Source organism: Chiroxiphia lanceolata, chromosome 16, assembly GCF_009829145.1.
Source record: "Chiroxiphia lanceolata isolate bChiLan1 chromosome 16, bChiLan1.pri, whole genome shotgun sequence".
Taxonomy (NCBI): domain Eukaryota; kingdom Metazoa; phylum Chordata; class Aves; order Passeriformes; family Pipridae; genus Chiroxiphia; species Chiroxiphia lanceolata.
Window position 1 is genome coordinate 4,134,227 of NC_045652.1, and position 22,373 is coordinate 4,156,599.

At 38.5% G+C, this 22,373-nt stretch overlaps 1 protein-coding gene across 34 annotated transcripts in view; it reads left to right on the forward strand.

Moving 5' to 3' along the window:
- The window catches only part of RBFOX1 (RNA binding fox-1 homolog 1), a 1,157,213-nt gene that overhangs the window by 898,360 nt on the left and 236,480 nt on the right, over positions 1-22,373 (forward strand). For 2 of the 34 annotated variants that reach the window (XM_032703698.1, XM_032703696.1), the window contains one exon: positions 17,559-17,780. The exons of 28 other annotated variants lie outside the window; for them this stretch is intronic. In XM_032703698.1, coding sequence (XP_032559589.1) covers positions 17,694-17,780 — 87 coding nt within the window. In that variant the 5' untranslated portion in view covers positions 17,559-17,693. Of the gene's footprint in view, positions 1-14,619; positions 14,773-17,453; positions 17,781-22,373 lie in introns of those variants that run through there. 4 more of the 34 variants (XM_032703697.1, XM_032703700.1, XM_032703710.1 and 1 more) reach the window with 4 other exon arrangements.

The following is a 22,373-nucleotide window of genomic DNA, read 5'->3' on the forward strand; positions in this document are numbered from 1 at the left end:
TATTTTCTGAAAAAAATTATGTGCTGTGGTATTTCATGCCAAGGAAAGTGTGTGGTGGTTGTTATGTAAGCAGGGGTTTTTCTCAGGGCAGCCAGTAGATATTTCAGTTTGTGTAGATTTTTTTTTTTTTTTTTTTTTTGACCATAGTCACGCAAATCTGGAGTATGAAGCTGTTTGTTTTTCAATGCATTTATTTCTGAGCTGGTAAATAAATGCTATAATCACGTTAATATTAATTCTGCTTAAAATATTTTTGAGGCATTTAATAGGTAGCTTAAATGGAAGCGATAAAAATTGTGACACTGGAATTTATCGCCTTGCTTTATAGAGTTAGAATAATGTTAGTGGAAAGGAGAAGTCAACACCCTCTAAGAATCCTTCAAGCTTTCCTGCCTTTTAAAGGTGTGTGTGCGATTGATTTATCAGTTTTAAAGTGTGATGTGTAGTGCAAGAGCTCTCCTGAGAACCTGCTGTCATTTCTTTGCTAGCATTGCTCATTTACCTCTGAGTCGCCCGGTGCAGCGCCATTGACTTCTTTTACATTTTGCTTCCCCTCCTACTCTGTCAGTGCAGCAGCCCAGTGAATTTAATTAGAGAAAATAGCATATCTAATGTCTATAGTATCCTGAGCAGTTGTAGTTGGGCCTTTGGTCTTTTGCACTATAGCAGGCTCCAGCTGTGGAGAGATCTCGCAGTGTTTTGATCCTGCTCTTTCTCGTTGTGTTGAACACAGGCAGAATCAAAATTAGACACTGTAGTAAGAACTGAGTGAATTATTTTTTCTGTTCACAGTGAGTCACCGGTTTTTACTTTTTCCTCCAGATATGGAAAGAAAGAGTGTGGTACTTCAGAGCTGAAATACTTAAGATGTTCAGACGCTCATGAATAAGAATGCAAGTGCTTTCATCTTAGACCATCTTTAAAGATACCTTTTAACCCTGTATATCAAAATGCACCAGAAATTGTTGCTCTTTCTAACTATAACACCCTGAATATGCTTTTTTTTTTGTAACAGTGCACAAATTTCATACTACCATATATATATGTGGTTTGTGTATATATTTTTAATATGCCTTCCCTCAATTCCTTACTGACTTGCACTAACATTAATTATAAGTTGTTTTGAAGACTGCTTCTTTGGTTCTGCTTCTCATAGCTTCTCCTTTTATAGCTGTCTTCATTACCTCTACTGTGGACAGTAGGTCTTGTATACATTAAATAGTTAATTACAGATGTTGATGGTAGGCCTGAAGCTTAATTCACAAACAAAAGAAAGATAAGTTTTAAAATATAAGCTTACAGTTTTGTAATGGCACCATCTTTCATAAGGCAGTGTGAAATTAAAGTAATTCTTTGAAATGTTTCAGTAAGCATTATGAAGGGAGGCAAAAAACTGTTAAAAGTTCTCCCTGACAGCAAGATCTTGATAAAACAGAACCAGTGTGAAAATTTGGGGGCGAAAAGAAGTCAGGCAGTCCATATATTCAACGAGTGTCTCCTCCTTTCATAAGCTTTTTCCCTTGTCATGTATTAGTCCTCTCTCTGGGATGTTACATGGCTGCATGGCTCAATTAATGCTCTGTGGCAGGAGGAGGAAAAAAATGTCTCTGTCTTGTCAGAAGCAAAGTTATTTACTTTCAAAAGCTGACAGAATAGCACTGCAGGGGCTTCATTTATTTCCGTTCAGAATGTCGTTATTGTGTAATGCAGAGGGACTTGTGCATCCATTGCAGGCTTGGTCTTGTAATCGTGAGTCTGCTGGATGGCTGCAGGAGTGTAAAATGGCCCACTGGAACGTTTCCCTCTTCTGACTTCAGCTTGTTCACTTTTGCAAAACTGAATTGCAAGTGTCTTAAATATTTACTGCTTAGATGGCGATAAATTCGTTTGGTGGTGGTGCTGATCCTTGATATATTTGGAATCTCGCTCTGGCCCAGCTGAAAGACTGATTGTACCCTCAGTTACCTTTATAATGTGTGTCATTGTCCCTGATGGGTAGCATATGGCTGGAGACTGCTTTTTCAACATCACTCTGGCTGTCATACTCTTTAGTTTTCCCAAGTCTAGCCCCAAAAGGAATATTTTAGTGCAGAATGTTTTACAAAGATTACTTGCTATTTCATTTCAAAGTTTGGAGAAACATTCAACTTTGTTGTTGTTGTTGTATTGCACGAACTTCAGAGGCAAGATAAATAGCCTTGATGTTCCCTACCCGAGTTCAGTGTGTGTTGCTGCAAAAGCACAGGAGCGTTCAGAAACTGCAATTCCAAGAGTTTTGACTTTATTTTTTTTTCCTTTCCCATTGCTACCATCCCTTCCAGCTCCACTCACAAAGCCAGACTTGGCACGTGCATGTGACATTGCCTGTTGCTCTCTGGAAAACTTTTTGGTACACCTAAAATAAAAAACACTGAAACAGCCAAGTACAGGAGTTCCTCGTGCCCAGACATTGCCCTTCTTGCTGCCTGCTCTTAAAAATAAATAAATAAATGCTCCAACAGAAAATTACTTCATTTGGAGAGGAGTCACCTTCTTAGTGGTAGTTGATTTATCATATTTTTTTAAGGGGAACCCCCCTTTTTTTTTTTCAATTTCTTTTTCAGTTTAGACTGGTAAACGAAAAATTATTAAAATGCTGAATTTATTTGTGGATTTTATTTGAAAACGACCCGTCTTTAAATGAAGGCAAAAGGATTCTGCTTCTAAATGGGCTTGCTTGCTTCTTTCCTGCTTTTTTTCTTCCTTTTATTTACAGACATAAAATCCAATAAATTTCTATTGCAGTTGCTGGGCTTGGGGGAGAAAAAGGAGAGGAAAAGTACAAAGCTATTGGGAAGCGTCAAACACGGCGAGTGATGAAGTACATTTCATAGCAGCCAATTCCAAGCCCAAAATCCCCGTTGTGCAGGAAGGCTCTCCAGCTCACCCAGGAAATTCAGCCATTGCACGGCATAGTATTAATGATTTATACACCCCACACCACTGCTTTTGTTCACTGGCACAGCCAGGTTGTGTTAATAAAGGAATTTCAGGGAAAAGGGTCCCGGCATGCTGAGTTGTTTTGCTCAATGCAGTGGATGCTGCCTTCATAAATCAAAGGAATTTAGTGCTTTACAACCTTTCAGAGCTGCTGAGGGTGGTTGGTTTTTTCTTTTTTTAATCTGATTCACCTAGGAATATTTTCATTTCTTTTCTATAAAGAATGAATGAACTGCTGGATGAGATCTATCTCAGCTGTTTTAGGGTTGATTGGTTTGCTTCACAGTGGCATTATACTTCCATTTGTTTTCCATTTGGATTTATGCTTTATGGTGTTGTCTATAGAAAGGGACTAGCATGGTTTTATTAGCATAAAGAGATGCAGATCACATTATATTCCCTCTTGTTTCTTACAAATAAATAAATGAAATATAAAGGCAAAATATGTTTGCAGTAAACAAAGCAATTTTGTGTTCTTTATCTAAAATAAAAAATAATAACTTATTGGAGCATCATAATTTTAAAATCAAGGTAATTTTTATTAGCAAGAATATGCTTCCATATTCTTTTGCAATACACGTGAGTGATAATTTTTGAAGTTGATTTTTCATCTGGAAACTTTGTTTCCTAACAGTGACTGCAGGATTGGTTCCTTAACTTTGTATTAATTCATATAAATTTTCTTTTCAAATAGTGGGTCAATATTGATATTACAAAAGAAAATATGTATCTACATTTGATTACAGAAGCGAAGATAAGGAAGGATGGTTTTTAAAAAAGCTCTCAAGTTTTGCTATGAGTTAGAGTATTCAATAGTGTTATGGCACATTGTCCTAGAAAAAACACACTTGGTTTGATAGTTATGGAATGGAATCTTTACTTTCCATTACTGCTTTACAAGAGGGTTGGGAGGGGGAGCAGGAAATCATTGCAGGGAATGTTTTACAATTAAAGGGAATCCAGTTTTCCAGGGGAATCTTAAGACCTTGTGTTGCACAGCAGGCACAGTGTTTTTAGTCTCCTTGGGTCCTTCAGAGTCATAGATTCGAGCAGCTTTTGCTTCCAGAAAATGGGACTGGCCTGTCCTGGCTTTGTCACAACAGAAAATGTGGTTCCCTCTGAGCCTTTATGGAAGTCAACAGTGTGGGGATCAATACTGCAGAAGTTACAGCTCCTTAATCCTGAGAGGAATTCTTTGTTTGTAGTTTGTTTTGTGGTCTGGAGGCAGATAAATACCTTCCATTCCTTTTCCTCGCTGGTTTAAATATCACAGATTAATATAAGGCAGGTGCCCAGTAAATGAGGTTTCTGTTTATAGAGTACCATTGCTGTGTTTGTTTGTCCTCTATTATTTGGGTGCGTGAGTGTTTCATTGTATTTAATTATGTCTGTGAGGCACAAGACAACAGTCAACATCTGCTCTATTGTTTCCTTGGTTTACAGATAGCTTTGATGGGTTATTAAACAATCTATTTTTCAAACACAAACAGGGAAGTAAGCTGCACCCACATTATGTAATTTTGTAGAGGTACATTATGTAATTAGTTGTCTAGTGTTTGCACACTAATCTTTTATTTTGGTTGAATTTATGCTATTCCATTAAAAAAATATGTGATGGTCTTTGGCAGTTCTAATTTAATAGTGAGTTTCTATTTTCTATGTGGGTTAAGTTGATTTTTGTCACTACTAAATTGGTTTTACCATGTATTTCATGTTGAAATAATGCACCTGAGTTGTGAATGCTGATATAAAAATTATAAATGTGTATTAATTTTCATTTGTAACTGAAAAGAGCTACTGATAAACTATTACTACAGAAGCATCACTAGTTAACTTGGATTATTTTTGAATAAAAGTCAATACTGTTACCAGAGCATCAGCTGGGGAAGGCAAGGCTCAAGGTTTTACACTCCCAGATCTTACTCAGGGCAGAACAGTCCTTAGTACTCCCTGGACAAGAGAAGTTGTACTGCACGAGCAGGGAGATGACTCAGTAGAACTTGACTCTTGTACAAATGGATTTCTTGAGGGAAAAGTGCTTGTTTATTATCTGGTTTTAATTTTGCTTTGTTTTAATGTACCTGTCAACTGTTTTAACTTCCTTTATGTAGCACTAATCTCCACTATGCTCTATCTGGATGCATTAAGGTAAATCACTGAAAGATTTCAACTACACAGCATGTGATTGTTTTTTTTTTTTTTGCCTCAAAATAAAATGTAGAAGAAAATGTTCCAGACACAAATGATGAACGGGTCCTAAAATTAGGCTTTCTGTGGCTTTTATCATTGCAGAAAGTCACCTATTAAAAATGTTTGAGAACATAATATTTTCACAGCTCCCGAGCTGCTGCTGCCTCCTGTTCTAGAGCTGCAGCTGGGTCTGTTTTTTACCACTGGACTTTTGAGGCCTTTGAAATGTTGGTAATGTAATGAGGTTGCCTTATGCACTGAGGTTTTCCTTTGGAATAAAGTTGTTCAAAATCCTTTTAAGGTGAACTCTGCTCTGGTGAGACCCCACCTGCAGAGCTGCCTCCAGCTCTGGGGGCCCAGAAGAGGCAGGACATGGAGCTGTTGGAGAGGAGGCACCAGGATGATCAGAGGGATGAAGCATCTCTCCTGTGAGGAAAGGCTGAGAGAATTGGGGTTGCTCAGCCTGGAGAAGAGAAGGCTCTGAGGTGACCTAATTGTGGCCTTGCAGTCCCTGAAGGGGTCAACAGGGAACATGGGGAGAGACTATTTACGAGGGCATGGAGGGACAGGACAAGGGGGAGTGGTTTTAAAGTGACAGGGAGTAGGTTTAGATTAGATTTTAGAAATAAGTATTTTACTGTCAGGGTTTTGAGACGCTGGCACAGGCTGCCCAGAGAAGCTGTGGCTTCCCCATCCCTGGAAGTGTCCAAGTGGCCTCAGATGGAGCTCTGAGCAACCTGTTTTGGTGGAAGGTGTCCCTGCCCACAGCAGGGGGTTGGATCAAGATGGTCTTTAAGGTCCCTTCCAAGTCAAATCATTCTCTGATTCTGTGAACTAAACTACTCCTTGTACCTGAAGAACTTAATTCAAAGGAAAAAACTATATAATAAGCATAGTTACTTGGAAAAGTATGCATTGTTAACAGGTAGGACTGGTGTTTCAGGAGCTTGTTGAAATGTAATTTTGCAAAATGGTAGTAATTTTTTAGCACAGAATGAGATTTCTTCACTTTTTTTTTGTGCAAGGGCTTGCTAGAAATACTTTGTAATCCCCCTCTCCCCTACCCATGTGCATTAGCAGCAAAAGATGTGAGCACAGAACAGGGATTTTAGATCTGTTCCTTCCAGTGTCAGTAAATGCTCCTCAATTGATTTGAAGAATTGCACTCGAAGTTTTGACTTTCCACAAACGTGACAAATGGAAACTAAAACAGGAATTTCTAACTACAGTTTCCTAAGAAACGAAGGATTGACAGGGTAATGCTGTTCAGAGAGAACTTTATTTTCAAGGTGTTTCCAGAAAACCACTCTGGAAGGGACAAAGAACAATGATTTTATTTTTTTTTTTTCCTGTAATGTCTATTACTAAGTCGTTTGGTAGGTTGTGTCTCTCAGGAACTGGTTATAAACAAATATGTGTGTTTGTGTATGACCAAATGAACGGGGCAGGCATCTTCAAATGTGTGCCTGGGAATGGAGCATTCCCAGGATTTTTTTCTGGCATCAGATTCAGGGATGGATTTTAGTGGATGATAAAGTCAGGATTAGAATTTCTACTGGGGTAGATCAGTTTATTGACTAAAGTTGTTATCCTTGGCTTTGTTATGCAATTAATGTTTTGTACAGTGTATGTGCATTTTCTGTCATCGTTTTCTTGTATACTGTGCTTAAGAATAGTTTTAAGTGTTTATTTGCACTAAAATTGTACAGGTAGTGTGTGCCTGTTTCCTGAAGAAAATGAACTTTGAAACTGCTTTTTGAAAACTCTAAGGGAAAGCAAGTTTCAGATTGATGAAGGATGCTGAGTTAGAGGAGTCAGCATCTGATCTGTGATAGTGATGGGCACTGCTTATTCTCACAGTTTCACAAAGAATCAGGGCTATGGAGCACAAAATATTGCAGTGTTTTCTTCATATGACCTTAAAGGGCCAATTAGGACTGAAGAGTTGAGGCTAAGATATCAGGAAATTTAGCTCTTTTACCGTGAATGAGCAAACAGATCAGCAGATAACAACAAAAGTTGTTAGCCTGTAGTACTACATCACAAAAGCATTCAAGAAAGGAGGCTGTGAAGGAGACCTATCAAGAGGGGAAAAAAAAAAAAAGGTAATTATAAAACCTTTGAAAATAATTTCTACAAGAATTCACTAGTCCCAGTTGCCTCATTAGTTATCCTGAAGTCTGACAGTTTTGTGGAAGCAGCTGTGTAGTGCTTTTCTGTCAATACCAGAGAGATGTTCCAATAATAGCATTTATAATCCAGATGTGCAAAACTTATGTCTGTCTTATGAACTTTCAGTGCAGTTCATGTTTGTTGAGTAACTCGAAACTGGTAGGGGATATTAAATTTCTTGTTTTTATTTATTGCTGGTGTTCAGTAACATGTGTTTTAGTGTTTTAGTTCTTTACTAAGCAGTATCAGATGTTTCATTTCTTCTGGTTAGGGACAAATAACTACTGAAAAAAAATTGAGACAAAGTACAATGCTCTCAGTCAAAGAGTTTGAGTTCAGTTTCTGGTGTCTGATCCCCTCATGTTGCATTGCAGGAGGATTGACAACGTCTGAGGTCTTAGATGGAGACAACTTTCACTTTGTCTCATTTCTTGCAGCAATAAAAATCTTAGTAATATCCAACTAATACATTTAATATATGCTGAAGTACTGATTTCAATAAAAATAGAAATAATCCTCTTCTCTTGTCCTTCTCTGCACAAATTTGCACCAGTTTTTGGCTGGTGCTCCAAGGGCACTGACAAAAGTTGATTAAAACCTAAATGAAGGTGAGATTAAAAATCCTTTTATTATTCCCTTCAAATATTAAATGGAATTAACCAGAAGTAAAAAAGTTGGTAAGTGGGTGACAGGAAAGGCTCTTACTATCTGGCACTGATATAACAGTGTTATGGTTTCCTGATCTTATGTTGTTCTACCCTCTTCTGTTATTCTGACCGGTAGCATGATCCATGTAGGTTTATGTTGTCCTGAGGAAGTTATGAGAGATAACATTAGAAATCAAGTATTCACATGAATTCAGTATCCACTGTGTTGCTGAAGAATATTTAGGACTGGAAAGTATAACGAATAAATAGAATATTTTTTAACAGGTCTTGGGAGAGGGGAGAAAAGAAAACACATGATGTGATTCTTTAAGGTGAGATCTATTTACTGTATTATGAGGACGTTTTCTTAAAGCTTCACCCAGGGAATTTTGTTCTTTTACCTTGGTTCTTCTGTGTACTGGCTCTTTACACAAAGGTGCCCACAGAGAGGACCAGAGCAATTCCACTGGGATTGACTCCTCTTCAGTCACAGATGCTCAGAGTATGGGCAGAAAAGATGTGGCCCATGTCAGGAAAAGGCTCCTGTGCTGTGTGAGCTTTGCCTGGACAGGCCATGCACAGCAGCTGCCTGTAAGACCGAGTTTAGGTGTGGGGGTTGAATTGCTGAACGTGGGATCAAGTGTGTCTCCAAACAGTTGCATTAGGAAATATCCATGAGACTGAATTGACTTCAGACATAAAGTAGCAATGAAGTTTAAAAAAAGCTTTATTAACTTTGTGGTATTCAGATTTGGAGGCACATTTCATATCAACTGAGCTTTCTAATGCTTTCAGCCAAATCCTGCCTGCCTTAGATGCTCCTTGCTTGTAGCTCTTGGCTAAACTTCAGTACTTAGAGTATTGCCAGTGTCTTGAATAGATCTGAATTATGGCTTGCATTACATCTAAGACCTTCAAGTCTTGATATTTTATCTCTGGAAAATATGAAACTTGTCAGTTGTGAACAGAAATTCCCTCTGATCCCTTTAAAGACCTGTAGGGTCTTTATTGTTTTGAGGTTTGAATGGGCTGTTTCTCCAAGGCACCCTGTGCTGGTTGCTGCAATCAAACCCTTGCACTTGGCTTGGTAGGGTGCTTGAATGATGTATTTATACAGGCAGGAGGCAGGGTTTAATACCATCTCATGATTCACTGTGCAGTCCTATTAATATGAACTTCACTCGGGGGAATAAGTAGCTGTTACTTGTCAGCAAATCCTGAGTGTATTAAGGGGGTGAAGTTGTATTGAAAGATCCTCACAGTGATACTCTGCTGTTCCCAGGGGAAGCAAATGAAAACTGTACTTTGATGAATAATGAATGTGCTAATTGGGGTCAAGAAGAAGTCATAGCTTCCTGTGATACCATAGTTAGAGTAGCCTGACCATGGCAATAAAGAGAGGTTGGTTTGACCAGATTTGGCAATAAAAATATGTGATTATCTGGCATCTCTGGCATCTCCACACAACTAAAGCCTGATACACGGCAGTGATGGGCAGGTGGTTTATCTCTTCTACAGTATAGTGTTGTATTCCTGAGATCCTCTTTTCTGCATCTTGGTTCCATAAGAACATGGCCATGAACTCACACTGAGACTGCTCGAGTGCTCAAGTATTGGCAAAAATCCTGTGTGGAATAGACAGTGATCTCTGATGGCATTGCTTGGATGTATCACCAGGATTCATTAAGAGTGGGTATTGATTACAGTCAGCCTGCTCCTGATTTGCAAGGAAGAGTATGTTTGTTGCTTCTGGTCTTTATTTGCAATTGAAAGTACCCTAAGGGGAAGATTACAGCCTGCTCTTACCTCTTGGCAAAATACATGCCTAAAAAAAAAACGTATTTCTTTGTCATCTTTTGCATGCAAAAGAGAAGAAAAAATGAAAGAGATTAAGAAAGATATATGAAATTATGATTCTAATATGTATTTTGTGGAAAAAAATATATATAACCTGACACTTTATTAAATAAAGATATATGTGATATCATTTGTGAAACTGGAATATGTATGTAGTTTTCAGCAGTTTGTCTGTGTAACTGTGTGATATCAAACAAGCATGAGATTTGAAAGTGTTCTATGTTTCATACAAAATTTTGTATGTATTAAGCTACTTAACTGCTTATAGATTGGAGGCTAATCTCAACTGTTTTAGAAAATGCAGATAATCTCAAGAGCAGAGCAGTGAAAGACATCTGAAGTAGCCTGGAGAAGGGAGAGAGTTTGTTCTCAAAGAGGGCAACAGGGAAAATACAACTGATGTGGTACCCTGTCCAGCTGACAGGAATTATGGAATAAAAGCCAGGATAAAACTCTGTAAGAGAGGGAAAACAATGCAGTGCACTAAGGCACAGGAACCAAAGTGAAAAACTTGGTAACTCATCTGCAGTGTTTGTTGTGAATAAGTACTGATGTCTGGATGTCCAAATCAACCCTTGGTGCTTAAAGCAAGAGATTTTTCCTCTGGTTTTACAGCTAACTTTTCTGAGTGATCCAGGACAACAGGTAGCACACAGAGAAACTCCCTTCACAAATGGAATTGTACAGGCCCATGGAGCTGCCATAAAAGTGACTTGCATCACCATGTGTGTTGCCCCAGTTTTTGTAGCTTTAGGAGACTTATTTTCTGTGTGACACCTTGCAGTCTGATGTCATCTCCCTTCCTAGTGCAGTGCCCAGCACATTAAATAACTAAAGTTTCCAGATTGATCCTGCTTGAATTTTGACACCAATTCTGGCATAAAAATCTGGTTGTGATTTAGAATCTTGCTGACTGGTGTGATAGTGCAGCTGAGTCAAAAGGCACCTATAGCTACTTGTTTGGTTTTTTAGAGAGTTGTTGTGCACAGATTGTTGTCTGCTTTTGTGCCATGATATGTAGGGATGATGACAGGCCCCTACATTTCTGTAGTAACCAAAGGGAAGTCCAGCCAGAGAGCATCCCTTGACTCCAACTTTAACCTGCTTCCCCTCTCTAGCACACATTTATCTCTTCTGTAAGCGAATGTGTTTTGTGACTCACTGAAGGGTAAATCACTCTCTCTGCTGTCAGGAGACAAATACATATCTCCAGCAATCTAGTCTGAAAGAACTGAAGGTTTCCAAGGATGGAGAGGTGGGCAAGGCTTGCCTTCAGGAGTTCCTGGAAAAGTGAAGCTAAGTAGGTGTGTACCTTTGAAATGTGTGTGTTCTTTTGTATTGCTGTCAGAGATGGTGATCTCCTGTAGCAGCCACAGTTCTCTTCTAAAGGAATTTACCACTGACCGTCAGTTCATCCCCCAGTCAACATTTCTGGGGGGGGGTTCTGGCCAAGAGGAGGTTTAATGGACTGAAAGAGAAACATTTATAGGTGTTTATAAGAAGTTTTATCTGATATCAGGCAATTTCAGGGGAAAGCATCAATGCCATTTCCAGTTTGGTTAGGAGGGGTAGGAGTGTAATATTCAAGGCAAAATGAAAAGTATTAATTGTTCAGTTGTTGGCAGTAGGAGCTAGAGTAGGAACAGGCTGAAGTGAGCCCATGGGGGGTGATGACAAGTACTGTGTAGTTGCTGAGGTAGCAAAAGGATGTGTTTTGGGGCAATGCAATTCCAAAAGAAATGCAAAGTAAACATGCCATTCTTTAGCCAGTGAGATACTAGAGCAGTGCATGGTACTGACAACAAAAAAGAAAGTTTCAGGTTGCTTAAAGAAGAGAAAAAGGATTGGCTGTGTACTCAGACACCAACATTTGCTGCAGTGTTGCACTTGAAATGTTATAAGACCAATTGGCCTACAAGGTGAAAGCCTTGATTTTTCTAGAGCTATGAATAGTTTCCCAAATATGTTTCTGAAGTTTTTGTGTGAAGTGATTCTCTCTGAAGTTCTCATAGTCAGTAAGACTGTAACTATTTACCTTTATGTGTCTTTGAAATCTCAAAAATTGCCATCATTTTATATTTAGAAGAAAAAGGGAATAGTTGAACTTCAGTGGAACTGAAGTGTTGTTGGTTTCTGATTACAAACTAGCAGCAGGTCAAGATGAACCTGGCTGATTCTTTCAGTGTGCTCCCAAGAGCTAATGTAATTGTTAAATGCTAATGTAATTTTTAAATAGAAACTTTAAGTTCTGAAGAAAAATGTATTAAGTCCTAATCTGCTGTATCCCACAAGTGTTCCACATACTTGAAAATGATGGTTTCTCTAACTTGTAAACAGTTTCTATATCCTTATATATCTCTATCTTTTATCTATATCCTTATATCAGTACTCTCTTCACTAGTATAAACAGAGATGCTTGGTAAACTCCAGAAACTCTGACTTCATCCACCGCACTTGTATCAGTATGAGATCAGTAGATATCTCTGATTTGTATAGGTGATATTTTCTACTTTAAAAGTCACTAAAACATGCTGTATGTCAGTTCTGCTGTGATGTGTGATAGGAGCTGGCTGAGGAATTCATACCTGGCTGGAAAAGCTCCTACATGTACTTCAAACTTTGCTTAGGAGGGTGGAACAGGGTGAGCAGCTGAGGACAGGGGTCAAGTCTGGATAGTGCTTCTGAGCACTTGAAGAGCCTTTGGTCCTAAATGGCTTTTGCAGAAAGGTGGAAATAATCTTTGGAAGACAAGCAGTAGGAGTTATAAGTGTCACCAGTTGTGCTGGGGAGGGTGGGGGGAAATGTGCAGACCAAGTTTTTCTGTGTATCAGTATTTCATTTAGTGCCTGGGTCTGCTTAGCTCAGGCACTGCTGATCAATGGCAGCTCACCTTCTCTTTCAAAGCATGTGTGCTGCTGGTGTCTGCTAATACTTTTTTAGAGACAGCAATCTAAAGTTGCTGTGGATGAGGGAAATTATCAGGAGACTTGGAAACTAATCTGTCCTTTCAGTTTTGGGTTTTCCTTTACCAGAAAACCACTGAGAAACCTTAAAGAGAAAATGGAGAATAGGAAAGGTGGCCAGAAATAAGAGGCTTGAAGAAGAACCTAAAAGAAACAAATATGACATAGCATGGAGAGGGTGCCAAAGTGGTACCTGAATTATTTATGATCTGAGAGATGGGAAAGTTACGCCAGTGTTGGAAGGAAGTAGAAATTATTTGAAGTTCATTGGTGTCGTTGAGCATTTGCAAGAACTGTTGTGGTATTTTGAACTAGATACAGGCATTAAGAAGAATTAATTATTTGGCAGAAAGATGGTCTAAATAGATTACTTCTGTCAAAATCTGATTAGAGCATACATCATTGATTGGCTGATGACTGCATTGCAGGGATCTGCCTTTTCCAGGCATTATGGCCCCAGGGAAGTTGCTAAAGTCTTTTTTTTTTTTTTCCTTGCCTTGAACCACAGCAAAACCTAAGCATCTGCTTTTGCTTGGGGAAGTATTTTGGTCATTGTCTAATGTGCCATTTACATGTTCTATGTAGGTGGGATTAAAACCTTGGCCTTTCTTGCATCATTTTCATTTTTCTTGTTCTGCCCGAATGTGTAGCTCAGTTTTCAGGCATACTTCTGGCTTTATTTCTGTCTCTGTGCATCCCTATTGTACAGCAGTTTCCATTTCCTTTCCATTTTAAATGACTTCTTAGCAAGTCTTCAATAAAATTAATATTAGAGCACCACTGTCAGTAGCTTGAATTCTGTGCTAAAACAGAAGATTGTTGTATTAGACTGCTGGACCTGAAATACTTCTATATTTTGTGACCTTCTACTGCTACCTTAACTTGCTTAACCTACGCTCTCCACCTTTAAAACCAGCTTTTCGTAAATAATACCTACCTTTTAGCAAAATTGTGCAGAAATGAAACAAACAAGATTGCACGTTTTATTTGTGCAAACTAGTGTTCATCTATTTTTCTCATTCTTTCCTCCTCTCTCATTTTTGAAATCAATTTTCAGTTTCAGAAAATACATGAAAATTTTTAATTAAAAAGAAACAAACCAGGGTTTGGGCTGGAAACCCCAAAATTGGAAACCAAGGGCTGAAGGCAACGTGGCCTGCATTAGCACACTGAAAATGGCTTAGCATGTCATTTATTTTATTTTTTTTTTCCTACCAGCATTATAATTTTCTAGAATGTAATGGAAGTGAAAGCTGTGTAATTGTTTAAAATAGATGATCTCCCCTTTTCCACCCACACATATACTTAATTTTTTTGCAGGGAGTAGGAATCCTGGAGTGGGCAGCAAGTAAGTGCTGTCACCCCCCGTGGCTTCAGGCAGGTGATGGATGTGCTGTGTCCTGACCATTCTGGCTTTGTCCTACCAAAAATGTTTGGGTCTGTGCTTAACCTTTACCATGCTAAAATAAAACAGGCCTATCAGCTTATTTATTTATTTGAACACCATTCTGGCTCATTCTCTGAGTTCTCAGCACTCCTTGTGTTCAAATTTCATACATTCACTCTCTGAGTTCCCAGCGCTCGTTGCGCTCAAATTTCACGTGTTCAACATGTTCTTGCCGAACTGGAGTGACCATTAATGGTGAACTGTAAAATAACCCAAATTTCCTTTTTTGTGTGACTGGGAGGCAGGACACAAATGTGTTGGTATAAAGTGGTGAAGCTGCTGCAGTTGCACTGGTGAGTTCAGAGCTTGGCACGGGGCGGGGTCGTGAGTAAAACTCTGTTTGTACCTCTGTGCTCCTGGTTCACAGAGGTCTGTGAGAACTTAGGTAGCTGGTGCACACATGGGACATCCTCAGAGAGTCCCCCAGAGAGTCAGAGCTTGGCTTTGGAGGGCCATACTGCCAGACTTGTAGAAGTTGTTACAGTGAGGCAAGCAAAGCAGCCTTACCTTAAAACAGGTAACTACCGTTTGGTTTTGAGGTTTATTTTTCTGTGTTACAATCTGCAATGTAGAAATTATAAGTGCTTTTTAGACATTGGATGTTTTTGTTGTTCTTGAATGTTTATGCTGCTTGCAAAGGACTGGAAGGGTCCTCCTGGATGTTGTTGAGTTCAGACTACTATTGGCATCATATAATTGCCTGTTATAAGCCACCCTTTTTTGTTATTGTGTTTTGTTCTAGACCCTCGTTAGCCAAGACCAAAATACTTAAAAAAACCCAAACCCAAAACCAAACCCTTGAAAAAAAATATTTTCAGCCTAAATTTATTCATAACAAGGTTTTTCTTGATTTTTAGAGTGTCAGGATTGTCCTTAGCTTAAACAGTCTCTTCCTCCTACTGTTTTCTTCCCTGTTCACAGATTGTTTTGCTGGGATAAACAAATCCACCTTAGGTTCCTGTTGCAGCATAGTTGTTCCATTCCCCTGAATACAAAGAGGAATTTCTCTACAGCTATTATATTTGAATTTGACCTTTTTTTTTTTTTTGAATGAAGGAAACTGTATGCTAGTGGGAGAACCTCTAAGAAATCAGGAAATTAATTGAGACATAAAATTAATTAAGAAATACTTCTAATTTGCATCACACTAGCAGCTCAAATTCTTTAAACAGATGCAATGAGATCCTGCTTTTCTTCCTCCTGAGTTTAGATCTGCAGTTTCTGTTATTAGCAGAATCATGATCTTGTGTTCTGTATTATTGAATTTCATCCCATTTCTATTAATGCAGCCCATAAGGTTTAGCAGTTCTTTCTATGTAATATTCTTATCCTTTTCAGTCTTGACAGTACCTTCCAAGTTTGTGTCATCAGGAAATTTCATCAGCGTGTTGCCTTGTGCCAGAATAATTAAAGAAAATGTGAAAAAAAAAAAAAAATCTGTCCCAAAACAGATCACAGAAAAGCTTCCCTCAAGCTTGTGCTTCCCTGTACAAGTCTTCTCCTTTAGGTTTTCTAACATCTTATCAAATACATACCTGCTGAAACAAAAAAACCTGCTAGGGATTTTACAGAGCAATTTAACAGTCTTATTTATGTCAGTTGTCCCACTGGAGTCATTTGAGTAAAGCTTGCAGTATCTATTTTATAATCTCCATTCCTGGGTGAAAGAAATCTTTCTCTTCAAATGCAGCTCACTCTGCTAGATGAAACAATTAATTAGTTAAAATGAAGTTGTGGATTTTTTTAAAGAAATTAAATACTTTTAGGTGAGTTGTCACTGCAACTGGCTTTCTAATATATACTTTTTGTTTATATATTTCTGTGTGAAAGTTCACGACTGGTTTTGTATCGGAATTGATGAAAACCATTTGAAAAAATCCACGATGTGTCAGCCCTACTGCACTCTTAATAATTAAACTGCAAGGTTCTCAATAAGAAAAGAGCAAGAAATCAGATTTACACCTGAGCACAGTGAGATAACCGGTGTGACCAGCGTTATCCCCAGCAGAAAAGCGAAGCCATTCTGTAACAGGAGATGGAGCTGAGTAAACATCCCTCCATCATGTGACAATCACTGTCCTCACTGGCAGGGTCTCCAGAGAGCATCCCAGAGGGTCACAATTCAACAGCTAAAGTTAGAAATGGTCGAAGGCTGAGAGAAGCAAGGGCCAGCCTGCAGCTGCTGAGGTAGATTTGTGACTCCTGCACCACGGCTGCCGTGATACATGAGAATCAATTACTGGGAACCTTTCACGATGGTCAGAATGTGACATTAAATAATTGAGTATCACATCAAATCTTGTCTGCAATTAGTTATCTGGAAAAGTAATTATGCAACAAAATCAAGGAGCTGAAATTAGTGGTGTGAAGCACCCTGGTTATTCGAAGACTGTAGGAGATTTTTTTGTGGTGGTTTTTTTTTTTCTCTTGTAACATGAAGTTGTAAGTACCTGAGTAATTCCTTGTTGAAATAAAAAACTAGTCTTGCTCAACTGTAATTCTTGTCATTAGCCATATCTGCAATCGAAGATGCATTCCACATGAAACAGGTGTTAATGACTGAGTTTGTTTTGTCTAGAGTAAAAATTAGCTGTGGAAGAGAATGTCTTGCAAGTAGTATGTTTAAAATCAAACTTTTTTTCTTTAGGGAGGAAAACAACCTAAATTTCACTCTTTTTGTCTCTTACATTCTTAGTGTAAGTTGAATTGGAGGACAGATTTGAAATACTCTATTGGGCAAATTTGGTCTTTTTAAAATAGTTATATCAATGTAACAACATAGATGTTGTGAAAGGTTAGAAAAACCATTAAGATATAATTTACACGTGTAGAAGTAGTTAACTTGTATTAGTTAACTCAAATATTCAAAACAAACAAGGAAATACAATTAATCAAAACAGGGTATGTACCCAGTGTGACAGACTTAAGTTTAAACACTCACATGAATATTGTTTAACAGCTTATAAATTCAGGGAAATGTTTACTTATGCAATCGTGATAAACCTGATTATTTTTAAAATGGCTTCTAATAGTAACTGTTGTCATGTATATGCCAGAACTGATAGGAAAATTAATTCTGATTAGTGGACCTGTGTACAGAATTTGATCTCTATATGTGTAGTACTTGAAAATCTGAACTGATAAAGAGTAGTAGGCTTAGTCATGTTACTTAAGCTGGTCCCAAAATAGCACCTTCCTTTTTTGGTAGAGTTAGGTTTGCAGCTGTTGTCTCTATCTGTTGTCTCTGAAGAAAATTTTAACATTTAAGAGTTGCTGACGTCAATTTTTTTCTTTTTTTTACAGCTGATGTGGGCTTTGCCCCTGACAGAAGTTATTTGGTTCTAGCTCTGAGTTTGGAAGAAGTTGGTATATAGATTTTCCCCTAACTTTCAATTGATGTGTTTAGCTTTAGTTGGGAGTAATACTATCACTTAAACCATGTTGTCGTCTCAAGGAGTTTTGCTACATCCCTATGGAGTGCCCATGATTCTGCCGGCAGCACCATACTTCGCTGGACTTGTTCAGGTAATGCAAGGCCGCTTCCAACAAGCAACTTAACTCTAGTGCACTTAGAGCAATAATTGGAATTTTTATGGTTGAGAAAGCAAACACTTTTAATACAGGCAAAAGCTCTCGTGTAGTCAGTGGGAAGACAGTAGGAAATCAAAAAGATGGATCACCCTAATCTGTGTATTGACATCTCTCATGGCTGAATAAATGGTGTAGTTGAGCTATATTTGCTTGTATTGATTTGTCTGCTGTTTAACATTCATGCCTTTGCTTCACGAGGTTGACCACAGGGCAGAGGATTTGCTATCCATTCCAGGTTTCTGAGGGAGTCAGCATTCCCACGGCAGGTCATAAGACAAAGTAACTTACCATGATGTGTTTAGGTTAAGTGTTTTAGCGCAGCAAATAGGAATAGTGTTAAATGTGCATTAATTCGTATGTTATGCGTCACACAGGGTTTGTGGGTTTGTGTGTATAGAAAAATATCACCTGCACAGAATATTTATACACATCCCATTAATTCTTTTGAACCCTTGAAGTGTAAGATCTTGCTGCAGGGCAAGAGTTCTGTGTTTTAGAAGTTAACTGGCAATTATTAGATTGTTGTTGTTGTGTTGTCTGCTTTTGATTTGATTTTGTTTTTATCAAAAAGTGGTGCTACTGAAGTTTCTGCTGTTGGACTTAGGATTTTTAATAGATTGTGTAGACACTAATTAAGCAAAAAGTATCCTGTTGTTTGCAGTATTGGAAAACATCGAGAAAGAATTCAAATAACATTTCCAAGCATTGACAAAATGGAAGGAAAGGTACCCTGTGACCGTAGGTAGATATTATGCATTAACAGGGTCAAGACATGAGGGCTTTTCTCTGCTGTGCTAGTGATGAGTCAAATGAACTGTGAGGAAGAGGGAAATTTTCATTATGCTCCTCTGCTCCAACATTTTGCTGGCAGAGAGGGGCAATCACAGCATGAAACAGGTGGTTTTCCATACAGGTCCCTTCAGTAATCAAAGACTGTGAGTTACGATCTTCACTTCGGGCTTGATATCAGACACATAGACCTAAAATAGAAATATAGCATTGCACAGTGGCCATTATCAGCTATTGGAAAACTGTGCCTTCTGAGGTGTGCAAGCTGGTGCTATTTTTTGTGCAGTGAGACACGGGAGCACGTCTGAACACATCAAGCGGGCCTTGATATCCATTAGAATTTGGGGGTGAAGGTCGGACGCTGGAGCTCAGTCAGCCCCTGTGCCATCCTGTCCAATAAATAATTACAAGCAAATCGTGCCTTTCACTCTATGCTGATTGATGTTGAAATTGCTTTTGAAAGTTCTCCTAAGTTCCTGTTATAGATTAAGTGCCGGTGTAGGAAAAATAACTGCACCCAACTGAAATGGGTGAATGTAATCAGGTTTAATGGACTCGAGAGCTTGTTGGGAATTAAATAACTATTGATTTGTTGGAAAGTTGCTGTCATTACAAAATGCCACTCTGGACGCATTATCCAAGCAGATAGATTAGAAGAAAGGGCCCTTTGAAAATTGGGGATGCCTTATTTCAGTCTTTTTCCTTTTCTTTCTTTCCTTAGAAAGATATATCCAGGCCTGTTCTGCTCCTGTAGCATAGATCTAAAATAGTCAAGCAATAAGAACTGTTGAACAACAAAAAAAAATAGGTATGTTTACAGGTACAGTTGGAAAGTGTTCATCATGTGGATACTTCTCAAGTCTCTTGTCTTCTCTCTCTCTCTCTCTCTCTAATGTCAAACCTGAAAATTGCATTTTAGAAAGAAAGCAGATATTTGAGTTATTGTCTTAGCGAGCAAATTACTGCATTAAATGGCTTGACCGCTTTTTCCCCCCACATTTTTAATTACATTGTTAGTATCTCTGGTCAGCTTATGACACTAGAATGGTTATTGTTTGTCTCTTAGAGTAAACCTAAGTATCCAAAATAAATAATGCAAAGGACACCTGATAGGCATATTTATATCATCCTCTTCTAAGCAGTAATTACATAACATTCAGTACTTTAATGGAAATTTTTGTTCAAAAGAATATGCCTTGATAAACTGATTATGCAAATGGGTTTTTTTCTGGGTTGCAGGTTGAGATCACAACCTTGAAGTATTTTTGAATATGAGGCAGTTTTAACATTTTATGGGCTTATAAGAATGCAGTTTGTTTACTTGCACAGATTTCTACAGAAAATAGATGTATTTCTAATTAGGGATTCCCCATGATTTCCAATTGGTTATATTCCTAGATTGCATATGAAAGCAGTGTAGAGTATTGCTTAGAGATTTGGGGGACTGTTTTGGGGTTTTGTTATGTTTTGTGTTGGATGACTGAGCAAGCGAGAGCTCAGATCTCCGTGGAGGAATGTTAATCTTCAGAGGTTCTGCACCTTGAGGAGCTGCATATTATTTTCGTAGTGCTGTGCATGTGCAGCCTGTTCCAGCCTCTCCTCCTAAACTGATCAGTAAACTCTGTCATACATCCTCTGCTTGCTTTTGTCACCCTGGCTTCTTACGGACTCCTGGGATGTGTGAGCCCTGGGGTGAACAAAAAAAGGGCAGATACCATGGGTACATCTCTGAAAGCAACTTATATGAGCAGCCATATGCATTTTCCCAGTTGCATGTGTTCTGTTAAGGAGCTCTGTCTTCCTCTTACTGAGATCATATGTTTGACTGAGATGGTGAAAAAGGAAATACATGTGTTCTTGGAGAGAGAAGGTCCAGGGCTACTGAGGTGTTCAGCTATAACTTGCAAAAACTAACTTGCAAACTTAGTTTTATTTTCCAATAAGTAAATATACCCTAAAAAACCCTTATTAGAATGATGGTGCTATTATTGCCTCTGATGTATTAACACATTTTTAAATGAGAAAATGTTCTTTTCCTCTTCCTTGCTTCTCCTGAGTGAAACTGTAGGAGTAAAAAAAAAAAAAAAAAATCACATGAAAGTACAAATGATGCATAAATAGCATGATGCCTCATGTGGGTGGGGAGATGTTTTCTGCCTTGGCACAGAGGATGTCCTGGTGGCTTCCTGGGCTGTCACGGGACCCGAATGGGCTCTGCAGTGCAGCCCCTGTGTGTGCTGTGGGCAGCAAGGCCTCTGCTGGGGCAAAACTATCCTGCTGTTTGTCCTGGCAAGGGAGGTAAAAAAAATGTCATCCAAGATTAAGTGTCAATCCAGTGAAAGGCTTCTTATCCTGCCCTTGGTCCCCATCCCAGTTCTGTCATTTGATTCCCAAGGGGGAGCCCGTATGTCCGGATGAGCGGGGAGGTCAGTGGGGTGTCCATGGAAAAGGTCCATGTGCACTGGCCAGGGTGTGGGAGCATGGCCCTGCTGCCAGGAGGAGTGGCTGTGTGTGCTCCTCCACCATCTCAGGGTAAACCTGAAACCAAGATCCATTTATTTATCATTAAAATTATAAAGTGCAGCATCGAAAAAACTGTCTCGCAATTCATCGAATATTGTGTTTTGTTAAATAATAACTTGAGGGTCTCCACATCTTTCATGGCTCTGAGTGGTTCAGGTATATAAAATCTCTGCAATTGCTTTGGTTACTTGGAATGTTAGGTTTATGATAAAATATTTTAAGAACACATGAGCAATATATAACACTCTAATAATGGATGCTAAATTATTTATTGCGTGGCTGGTTTGAGTGGTTCAATTTCCATTTAGCAGAGAAAAAGGAGTTCATAGGCACTATTATAAAAATAATTAAAGTTGAAGTTTTCTCAGACCTTTCGGTAAACTGGAAAGTTCTAAATAGTCAGACACTTCTATTTAATACAGAATGTGCTACTTAAGTATGAAGATGATAAAGATGGGATTATATTTGAATATGGTCAGTAATTTTTAAAGTATACTTTTATTTTAACACAGTGACCAGAAAAGCTCTAAGAGTTCTGAAGCTTTAATATTTTTATTGTTAAAGATTTCAACCAGCTAAGCTAAAGCCTTTTCATTTGCTTATTTATCTATGTGGTGGTGAAGGGGAGGGTGGAGGAAAAAGTAGGAAATAGAAAGCTGTCGAGGTAACTATTTCAATAAACAGGGAATTTCTGTACTTTTAAATACATCATTCTTAAGTTTAAATTATTCTTAAGGTATTTATATTTTTTTTCCTTGCCTCTGATTTTCCGTAACCGGTTAACTAGTGTGTTGAACTGACAGCTGAAAATGTGGTAATCTGGAGACAGCTCCATTTTATTTTAGGGCCGAGAGAATTGCCTAAAATATGCTGTGAAAAGTAGTGGTGCAAACTTATCACAGTGCCATCACTGTACCCATCTGGAAAATCCTTGGTTTGCTGCCGTGCTGGGAAGTGCTAGCAGGGAGTGCATGCAGAATATTTGCAGATGCTGCTGTGTCAGGCTACCTGCAAAAATCACACTTGCTTTCTGGCAATCCAGTCTTGGAAAATGCCATGCATTTGTTGTGACACTTTGCATGAAAAAGCTTTTGTAATTTAGTAGGTTTTATTTGAATAATGCATTTGAAATAGCAGTGATGAGAGATTTTAATTTTTCCTTCCCGTGTTGCCTGAAGTGGTGTATAGTTGTTTCTGCTGGGTTTAGATTATGAT